Raw genomic sequence first — 11329 nt, forward strand, 5'->3', positions numbered from 1 at the left:
GGAATCCCATAACCTGACTGCCCTTACAGTAAGGAACCCCTTCCTATGCTGGTGGGGAGATCCCCTTTCCTCCCCACCCCCAATGAATCACTCATTCCCCCTCTCTTGGTAGGGAATCCCATAACCTGACTGCCCTTACAGTAAGGAACCCCTTCCTATGCTGATGGTGAGATCTCCTTTCCTCCCCACCCCCAATGTATCACTCATTCCCTCTTCTCTTGGTAGGGAATCCCATAACCTGACTGTCCTTACAGTAAGGAACCCCTTCCTATGCTGAAGGTGAGATCCCCTTTCCTCCCCACCCCCAATGAATCACTCATTCCCTCTTCTCTTGGTAGGGAATCCCATAACCTGACTGTCCTTACAGTAAGGAACCCCTTCCTATGCTGATGGTGAGATCCCCTTTCCTCCCCACCCCCAATGAATCACTCATTCCCTCTTCTCTTGGTAGGGAATCCCATAACCTGACTGCCCTTACAGTAAGGAACCCCTTCCTATGCTGATGGTGAGATCCCCTTTCCTCCCCACCCCCAATGAATCACTCATTCCCCCTCTCTTGGTAGGGAACCCCATAACCTGACTGCCCTTACAGTAAAGAAAAATAAATGGTACTGGTTAGTGGATCTGGGGGAGACAGTCTTATCATATTATAGTTTTCTATATTACACACACCTACACACACCCAGGTTACACACCTACACACACCCCGGCTGCTGCAAATCTCCTTTCTAGAAAACCCCAGCAGCACCTGCTGCATTCTGGGATATGTAGGAAGGTGGCTGGACACTGAGCAAATGAGAGCCGTTACACACTACATCTCCCATAAAGCACCGGGAGATCCCTAATCCCACCTGTTGCATCCTGGTAGTGTTTAAATGCCCAGGTCCCAGCACAGCAGGGAACACAAGAGGCAGGTGCAGATCCCAGGTAAGGACTGACTCTGGGCTGGGGCCCTCCGGCATCTTCCCCAGGGACTGGGGGGCAATAATTGGGTTAATGATGGGTGGGGGGAGGGCATCATATTGGCCCCTTCTGTACCAAAAGGCAGTTAAGTAGATTGGCTGTTATTTCGCAAAGGAGGAGAAATACCCACAATGCAGTGTATGGTTGTGTTTTAGATGCGCGTATAGTGCTACAATAAAGGGAAAGTAATAAAATGGACCATTTACCAACAGTTCAGTTACTGTATATGCCTTCTATTATCTGACTCACTGTAATAGTTAATCCTGTTATGGAGTTTTATCTTGTAGTTATGTAAACAGTCCAGTGCCTAGAATTACAGCCATTCTGTGACAGAATGCTCTGTTATACAGATAGCTAGAATCTCAGCCATAAAGCAGGGCAGGACTGCTGCTTACAATGGGGGGATCAGATAGGATCTGTGCCACTGTGACAGAATGCTCTGTTATACAGATAGCTAGAATCTCAGCCATAAAGCAGGGCAGGACTGCTGCTTACAATGGGGGGATCAGATAGGATCTGTGCCACTGTGACAGAATGCTCTGTTATACAGATAGCTAGAATCTCAGCCATAAAGCAGGGCAGGACTGCTGCTTACAATGGGGGGATCAGATAGGATCTGTGCCACTGTGACAGAATGCTCTGTTATACAGATAGCTAGAATCTCAGCCATAAAGCAGGGCAGGACTGCTGCTTACAATGGGGGGGGATCAGATAGGATCTGTGCCACTGTGACAGAATGCTCTGTTATACAGATAGCTAGAATCTCAGCCATAAAGCAGGGCAGGACTGCTGCTCACAATGAGTATCAGATAGGATCTGTGCCACTGTGACAGAATGCTCTGTTATACAGATAGCTAGAATCTCAGCCATAAAGCAGGGCAGGACTGCTGCTTACAATGGGGGGGGATCAGATAGGATCTGTGCCACTGTGACAGAATGCTCTGTTATACAGATAGCTAGAATCTCAGCCATAAAGCAGGGCAGGACTGCTGCTCACAATGAGTATCAGATAGGATCTGTGCCACTGTGACAGAATGCTCTGTTATACAGATAGCTAGAATCTCAGCCATAAAGCAGGACAGGACTGCTGCTTACAATGGGGGGATCAGATAGGATCTGTGCCACTGTGACAGAATGCTCTGTTATACAGATAGCTAGAATCTCAGCCATAAAGCAGGGCAGGACTGCTGCTTACAATGGGGGATCAGATAGGATCTGTGCCACTGTGACAGAATGCTCTGTTATACAGATAGCTAGAATCTCAGCCATAAAGCAGGGCAGGACTGCTGCTTACAATGGGGGGGATCAGATAGGATCTGTGCCACTGTGACAGAATGCTCTGTTATACAGATAGCTAGAATCTCTGCCATAAAGCAGGGCAGGACTGCTGCTTACAATGGGGGGGATCAGATAGGATCTGTGCCACTGTGACAGAATGCTCTGTTATACAGATAGCTAGAATCTCAGCCATAAAGCAGGGCAGGACTGCTGCTTACAATGGGGGGATCAGATAGGATCTGTGCCACTGTGACAGAATGCTCTGTTATACAGATAGCTAGAATCTCAGCCATAAAGCAGGGCAGGACTGCTGCTTACAATGGGGGGATCAGATAGGATCTGTGCCACTGTGACAGAATGCTCTGTTATACAGATAGCTTGAATCTCAGCCATAAAGCAGGGCAGGACTGCTGCTTACAATGGGTTTCGGATAGGAGTACATATTATTTACAGATCAGATTCTCAGTTTGGGGATTATACTGGCATTGAGTTCCTCCCTGTGTCACAGTTGCGCTTCTGTTTATGAGGCCATGATGGGGCAGATATTATTGGGGGGGGGGGGACATACAGTGCTAATAAGGGGAGATGTGCCAGACATATAATATCTAATCTTGGGGTTGGGGGGGCAGTCTGAGCTCATTGCATATACTGGGCCCCGCTGTACAGGTAAGGGGCGGGGCATACAGCAGTGGGTGATACCATATACAAAGGGTGTGGGGAGGGCAGGGCCTTCACTAATTAGAGATAACAAACAATTTCCCATCACTGCTGCAGTTTATACTCACTGGGTAACTGTTCTGTTTCTTTCCAGCAGGGGGAGCTCTCGGTAACATGGCCCTGGTGAAGAGCGGCTGGTTATGGAGGCAAAGTAAGTTCTCTGCTCGCTGGGTTTGCACTACCCCCTACTGTAAATGATAAGGATATTAGCAGTCACTGAGGGGTTCTGTGCCCATATAAAGGCACAAGGCTGCAGGCTGAGTTATACAGGGAACTCTGAGTATCACTCATGTATTATAAGGGATAATGTACCCCCTACTGTAAATGATAAGGATATTAGCAGTCACTGAGGGGTTCTGTGCCCATATAAAGGCACAAGGCTGCAGGCTGAGTTATACAGGGAACTCTGAGTATCACTCATGTATTATAAGGGATAATGTACCCCCTACTGTAAATGATAAGGATATTAGCAGTCACTGAGGGGTTCTGTGCCCATATAAAGGCACAAGGCTGCAGGCTGAGTTATACAGGGAACCCTGAGTATCACTCATGTATTATAAGGGATACTGTACCCCCTACTGTAAATGATAAGGATATTAGCAGTCACTGAGGGGTTCTGTGCCCCCCATATAAAGGCACAAGGCTGCAGGCTGAGTTATACAGGGAACTCTGAGTATCACTCATGTATTATAAGGGATAATGTACCCCCTACTGTAAATTATAAGGATATTAGCAGTCACTGAGGGGTTCTGTGCCCCCCATATAAAGGCACAAGGCTGCAGGCTGAGTTATACAGGGAACTCTGAGTATCACTCATGTATTATAAGGGATAATGTACCCCCTACTGTAAATGATAAGGATATTAGCAGTCACTGAGGGGTTCTGTGCCCATATAAAGGCACAAGGCTGCAGGCTGAGTTATACAGGGAACTCTGAGTATCACTCATGTATTATAAGGGATAATGTACCCCCTACTGTAAATGATAAGGATATTAGCAGTCACTGAGGGGTTCTGTGCCCATATAAAGGCACAAGGCTGCAGGCTGAGTTATACAGGGAACTCTGAGTATCACTCATGTATTATAAGGGATAATGTACCCCCTACTGTAAATGATAAGGATATTAGCAGTCACTGAGGGGTTCTGTGCCCCCCATATAAAGGCACAAGGCTGCAGGCTGAGTTATACAGGGAACTCTGAGTATCACTCATGTATTATAAGGGATAATGTACCCCCTACTGTAAATGATAAGGATATTAGCAGTCACTGAGGGGTTCTGTGCCCATATAAAGGCACAAGGCTGCAGGCTGAGTTATACAGGGAACTCTGAGTATCACTCATGTATTATAAGGGATAATGTACCCCCTACTGTAAATGATAAGGATATTAGCAGTCACTGAGGGGTTCTGTGCCCCCCATAAAAAGGCACAAGGCTGCAGGCTGAGTTATACAGGGAACTCTGAGTATCACTCATGTATTATAAGGGATAATGTACCCCCTACTGTAAATGATAAGGATATTAGCAGTCACTGAGGGGTTCTGTGCCCCCCATATAAAGGCACAAGGCTGCAGGCTGAGTTATACAGGGAACTCTGAGTATCACTCATGTATTATAAGGGATAATGTACCCCTACTGTAAATGATAAGGATATTATCAGTCACTGAGGGGTTCTGTGCCCCCCATATAAAGGCACAAGGCTGCAGGCTGAGTTATACAGGGAACTCTGAGTATCACTCATGTATTATAAGGGATAATGTACCCCCTACTGTAAATGATAAGGATATTAGCAGTCACTGAGGGGTTCTGTGCCCCCCATATAAAGGCACAAGGCTGCAGGCTGAGTTATACAGGGAACTCTGAGTATCACTCATGTATTATAAGGGATAATGTACCCCCTACTGTAAATGATAAGGATATTAGCAGTCACTGAGGGGTTCTGTGCCCCCCATATAAAGGCACAAGGCTGCAGGCTGAGTTATACAGGGAACTCTGAGTATCACTCATGTATTATAAGGGATAATGTACCCCCTACTGTAAATGATAAGGATATTAGCAGTCACTGAGGGGTTCTGTGCCCCCCATATAAAGGCACAAGGCTGCAGGCTGAGTTATACAGGGAACTCTGAGTATCACTCATGTATTATAAGGGATAATGTACCCCCTACTGTAAATGATAAGGATATTAGCAGTCACTGAGGGGTTCTGTGCCCCCCATAAAAAGGCACAAGGCTGCAGGCTGAGTTATACAGGGAACTCTGAGTATCACTCATGTATTATAAGGGATAATGTACCCCCTACTGTAAATGATAAGGATATTAGCAGTCACTGAGGGGTTCTGTGCCCCCCATATAAAGGCACAAGGCTGCAGGCTGAGTTATACAGGGAACTCTGAGTATCACTCGTGTATTATAAGGGATAATGTACCCCCTACTGTAAATGATAAGGATATTAGCAGTCACTGAGGGGTTCTGTGCCCATATAAAGGCACAAGGCTGCAGGCTGAGTTATACAGGGAACTCTGAGTATCACTCATGTATTATAAGGGATAATGTACCCCCTACTGTAAATGATAAGGATATTAGCAGTCACTGAGGGGTTCTGTGCCCATACAGTTATACAGGTCAGGGATACATCACTCATTACTCCCCGCAGGCTGGGTACTGAAGCGCTGGAAGAAGCACTGGTTTGACCTGTGGTTGGACGGGAACTTTCTCTATTACCCTGATGAAAACCGCCGGACGGTAGAAGATCGAATCCCCATGAAGTCCAACTGTGTGAATGTGAGAGCCGGGCAGGAGTGCGGAGGTGAGGGGCGCGGGGGGGCAAATCCCTGGGGCCCGGGGGTCATTACCTAAAGAGCTGGGGTCAGATGGGGGCCCTAGAATATCCGGGTGCTGTATCCTATAGGCAGGTAATCTCCGCTTAACCCTTTCCTCTCCAGATATTCTGCCTCCGGACGGGAGCACCCAGGATTCCCTGGTGACGGTGGAATTAAGAGACCGCTCCAAGTTGCTGCTGTGCGCAGAGAGTGATGACGATGCAGTGTAAGTACAGGCCTGATTATATGTTTACAGCAAGCAGAATGGCAGCACCCACAACTATTAATGTAGATCTAAAAGGCTCCATGTAGCAATAATGGCCACTGTTATTAAACACTGAGTCACATGACTTATTGCTATTTCTCTGTTTGTAGGGCATGGAAGATGGCGTTAATGGACACACAGTTCTACCCGGTAAGTGATCTGTGCCAGTCTATATGTGACAATTACACCCATCACTCACAGCTGGCAGATTTCCCCATACCAATAATAGAACCCACAGCAGGATAAATACAGCGCCAATTCCACGTATAATACCCCAGAACCCACAGCAGGATAAATACAGTGCCAATTCCATGTATAATACCCCAGAACCCACAGCAGATAAATACAGTGCCAATTCCATGTATAATACCCCAGAACCCACAGCAGGATAAATACAGTGCCAATTCCATGTATAATACCCCAGAACCCACAGCAGATAAATACAGTGCCAATTCCATGTATAATACCCCAGAACCCACAGCGGGATAAATACAGTGCCAATTCCATGTATAATACCCCAGAACCCACAGCAGGATAAATACAGTGCCAATTCCATGTATAATACCCCAGAACCCACAGCGGGATAAATACAGTGCCAATTCCACGTATAATACCCCAGAACCCACAGCGGGATAAATACAGGGCCAATTCCATGTATAATACCCCAGAACCCACAGCGGGATAAATACAGTGCCAATTCCATGTATAATACCCCAGAACCCACAGCAGGATAAATACAGTGCCAATTCCATGTATAATACCCCAGAACCCACAGCGGGATAAATACAGTGCCAATTCCACGTATAATACCCCAGAACCCACAGCGGGATAAATACAGTGCCAATTCCATGTATAATACCCCAGAACCCACAGCGGGATAAATACAGTGCCAATTCCGTGTATAATACCCCAGAACCCACAGCAGGATAAATACAGTGCCAATTCCATGTATAATACCCCAGAACCCACAGCAGGATAAATACAGGGCCAATTCCATGTATAATACCCCAGAACCCACAGCAGGATAAATACAGTGCCAATTCCGTGTATAATACCCCAGAACCCACAGCAGGATAAATACAGTGCCAATTCCATGTATAATACCCCAGAACCCACAGCGGGATAAATACAGTGCCAATTCCATGTATAATACCCCAGAACCCACAGCAGATAAATACAGTGCCAATTCCATGTATAATACCCCAGAACCCACAGCAGATAAATACAGTGCCAATTCCATGTATAATACCCAGAACCCACAGCGGGATAAATACAGTGCCAATTCCATGTATAATACCCCAGAACCCACAGCGGGATAAATACAGTGCCAATTCCGTGTATAATACCCCAGAACCCACAGCGGGATAAATACAGTGCCAATTCCATGTATAATACCCCAGAACCCACAGCAGGATAAATACAGTGCCAATTCCATGTATAATACCCCAGAACCCACAGCAGGATAAATACAGTGCCAATTCCATGTATAATACCCCAGAACCCACAGCGGGATAAATACAGTGCCAATTCCGTGTATAATACCCCAGAACCCACAGCGGGATAAATACAGTGCCAATTCCATGTATAATACCCCAGAACCCACAGCAGGATAAATACAGTGCCAATTCCATGTATAATACCCCAGAACCCACAGCAGGATAAATACAGTGCCAATTCCATGTATAATACCCCAGAACCCACAGCAGGATAAATACAGTGCCAATTCCATGTATAATACCCCAGAACCCACAGCAGATAAATACAGTGCCAATTCCATGTATAATACCCCAGAACCCACAGCAGGATAAATACAGTGCTAGTATGCTTGGGTTTGATTCTGACTAGAGCCTGACCCCCCCTTCAATTGACTTCAAGGTTTCTATTAAGAACTTTCCCAGAATCCCCTGTGCCTAAATCTCGTTCTTGCCCCCGCAGGTCTGTGTCTATGACCCGTATGATGATCATTACCAGGCGGTTCCGTTCGATGCCCACAATGCAGCGTATGTCAGTCAGGGTTACTATGGGCGCGGTTACGGTACGTGTAACTGATTAATCATTATTGCTATTGGTTTAATCAATAAAGACTGTGGGCACTTTTATATATATATATATATATATATATATATATATATACTAAATATGCCCTCTAGTGGCAGCTCACTGAAGTACATAAAGTCTGTATCTTAATGTGCATCTTGCAGTTCATTGGTTTCCTCCCTGTAACTTGGCTGTTTATTGGTTTCTGGATTATTTTGTGCTTGAGGGGGCGCTCCAGAGCTATAGCCCCCCTACTACCCAACTAGGAACTCATATACCCCCCTGATTCTCTTTCCCCTACAGCTCCCAGACTGGCCCATCTCATTGGCAGAGAGGACCCTTATGGCTATTCCTATGGAGAACAGATGGCGCTGGGAATGCTTGCAGGGGCGGTAACAGGCTCCGCCCTCAGCTCCCTTGTCTGGCTGCCATGTTGGTTCTGATGACACAAGAGGAGCGGCCAATGGTTGCCCAGAACCAACACCAGCAGGATCTGCTTGTCTGTGACTAATCCGGCTGGGAAAATAAACCTGTTTAGTAAAATGACTGTAGTGACTTAATATTATTAACCTTGTTAGGATAAAGCACCTGTCGCTAAACTATAGCTCCCAGCAATGCTTGGCGCCCCAGGAGGGGAGGGGCTATTAGGTTGGATATCTATGGGAGGAGCAGCACTAGGGCGGAGCTTCCCGGCCATTACATTTTGTTTATTATCCAATAAATGATATATGTGCTGAGCTGTTCCATAGTATTGTGGATTTATTGCCCCCCCAGACATTATATTGCCCCCCTGATATTATATTGCCCAACAATTTGAATGGGCTCTGCTTCCAGTGTTTATGAAGCCTTTTCTGATTCATGTATATTTGCACAAAGAATATGAAATAAATGTAATGGTTCTACCCGACACCGTGAATTGTGATGTCACAATGCTATTATGACGCTACAATCCCATGCCAATGTGACAGGTCAGGTGGGTTCTGGTTCCGGTTCTGATGCCTGGTTGTGCCACACTAGCACTTTACAGACTGGCACTGTATTTATCCTGCTGTGGGTTCTGGGGTATTATACATGGAATTGGCACTGTATTTATCCTGCTGTGGGTTCTGGGGTATTATACATGGAATTGGCACTGTATTTATCCTGCTGTGGGTTCTGGGGTATTATACATGGAATTGGCACTGTATTTATCCCGCTGTGGGTTCTGGGGTATTATACATGGAATTGGCACTGTATTTATCCCGCTGTGGGTTCTGGGGTATTATACATGGAATTGGCACTGTATTTATCTGCTGTGGGTTCTGGGGTATTATACATGGAATTGGCACTGTATTTATCTGCTGTGGGTTCTGGGGTATTATACATGGAATTGGCACTGTATTTATCCTGCTGTGGGTTCTGGGGTATTATACATGGAATTGGCACTGTATTTATCCTGCTGTGGGTTCTGGGGTATTATACATGGAATTGGCACTGTATTTATCCTGCTGTGGGTTCTGGGGTATTATACATGGAATTGGCACTGTATTTATCTGCTGTGGGTTCTGGGTATTATACATGGAATTGGCACTGTATTTATCTGCTGTGGGTTCTGGGGTATTATACATGGAATTGGCACTGTATTTATCCTGCTGTGGGTTCTGGGGTATTATACATGGAATTGGCACTGTATTTATCCTGCTGTGGGTTCTGGGGTATTATACATGGAATTGGCACTGTATTTATCCTGCTGTGGGTTCTGGGGTATTATACATGGAATTGGCACTGTATTTATCCTGCTGTGGGTTCTGGGGTATTATACATGGAATTGGCACTGTATTTATCCTGCTGTGGGTTCTGGGGTATTATACATGGAATTGGCACTGTATTTATCCTGCTGTGGGTTCTGGGGTATTATACATGGAATTGGCACTGTATTTATCCCGCTGTGGGTTCTGGGGTATTATACATGGAATTGGCACTGTATTTATCCCGCTGTGGGTTCTGGGGTATTATACATGGAATTGGCACTGTATTTTATCCCGCTGTGGGTTCTGGGGTATTATACATGGAATTGGCACTGTATTTATCCTGCTGTGGGTTCTGGGGTATTATACATGGAATTGGCACTGTATTTATCCCGCTGTGGGTTCTGGGGTATTATACATGGAATTGGCACTGTATTTATCCCGCTGTGGGTTCTGGGGTATTATACATGGAATTGGCACTGTATTTATCCCGCTGTGGGTTCTGGGGTATTATACATGGAATTGGCACTGTATTTATCCCGCTGTGGGTTCTGGGGTATTATACATGGAATTGGCACTGTATTTATCCCGCTGTGGGTTCTGGGGTATTATACATGGAATTGGCACTGTATTTATCCCGCTGTGGGTTCTGGGGTATTATACATGAATTGGCACTGTATTTATCCCGCTGTGTGTTCTGGGGTATTATACATGGAATTGGCGCTGTATTTATCTGCTGTGGGTTCTGGGGTATTATATATGGAATTGGCACTGTATTTATCCTGCTGTGGGTTCTGGGGTATTATATATGGAATTGGCACTGTATTTATCCTGCTGTGGGTTCTGGGGTATTATACATGGAATTGGCACTGTATTTATCCTGCTGTGGGTTCTGGGGTATTATACATGGAATTGGCACTGTATTTATCCCGCCGTGGGTTCTGGGGTATTATACATGGAATTGGCACTGTATTTATCCCGCTGTGGGTTCTGGGGTATTATACATGGAATTGGCACTGTATTTATCCTGCTGTGGGTTCTGGGGTATTATACATGGAATTGGCACTGTATTTATCCTGCTGTGGGTTCTGGGGTATTATACATGGAATTGGCACTGTATTTATCCCGCTGTGGGTTCTGGGGTATTATACATGGAATTGGCACTGTATTTATCCCGCTGTGGGTTCTGGGGTATTATACATGGAATTGGCACTGTATTTATCCCGCTGTGGGTTCTGGGGTATTATACATGGAATTGGCCCTCAAGGAACTTGTGTAAAATGTCTTTAATTAGCCTCCCCAAACACACATACACATATCTAAAGGCCATGGCAAAGCCTTACGGCCCCAGTTTCTGACTGGCTTTCATTATACAAGTCTGACACAAAGAGCAGCCCACCCCTCAGCGTATGATTTCCCAGCAGCCCCCCCTTCTCTCCATCTCACAGACATACTGGGGTGCATGGGGCACTTACAGGCTTCGGAGGCTCCTAATCAAGTCCCTAAGTGCCGACTGGAGAGTGG

The 11329-nt window shown here is 45.8% G+C and overlaps 1 protein-coding gene across 1 annotated transcript; it reads left to right on the forward strand.

Moving 5' to 3' along the window:
* Positions 1–874: 874 nt before the first annotated feature.
* LOC116408919 (pleckstrin homology domain-containing family B member 1-like) lies at positions 875–8985 on the forward strand. Its single transcript, XM_031897378.1, has 7 exons — positions 875–927; positions 3053–3109; positions 5611–5763; positions 5900–6002; positions 6152–6191; positions 7977–8076; positions 8382–8985. The coding sequence occupies exons 1-7, from the start codon at positions 876–878 to the stop codon at positions 8519–8521; spliced, it is 645 nt and encodes a 214-aa protein (XP_031753238.1). The 5' UTR covers position 875; the 3' UTR covers positions 8522–8985.
* The last annotated feature ends 2344 nt before the right edge of the window (positions 8986–11329 follow it).

This window comes from Xenopus tropicalis, chromosome 2 (genome assembly GCF_000004195.4).
Source record: "Xenopus tropicalis strain Nigerian chromosome 2, UCB_Xtro_10.0, whole genome shotgun sequence".
Lineage (NCBI taxonomy): Eukaryota > Metazoa > Chordata > Amphibia > Anura > Pipidae > Xenopus > Xenopus tropicalis.

Coding starts and splice junctions, on each gene's coding strand:
- LOC116408919 (XM_031897378.1), top strand. CDS start 876: ATGCCCAGGTCCCAGCACAGCAGGGAACACAAGAGGCAGGTGCAGATC. Junction 6,003..6,151: donor GAGAGTGATGACGATGCAGT/GTAAGTACAGGC, acceptor CTCTGTTTGTAG/GGCATGGAAGATGGCGTTAA. Junction 6,192..7,976: donor TGGACACACAGTTCTACCCG/GTAAGTGATCTG, acceptor TTGCCCCCGCAG/GTCTGTGTCTATGACCCGTA.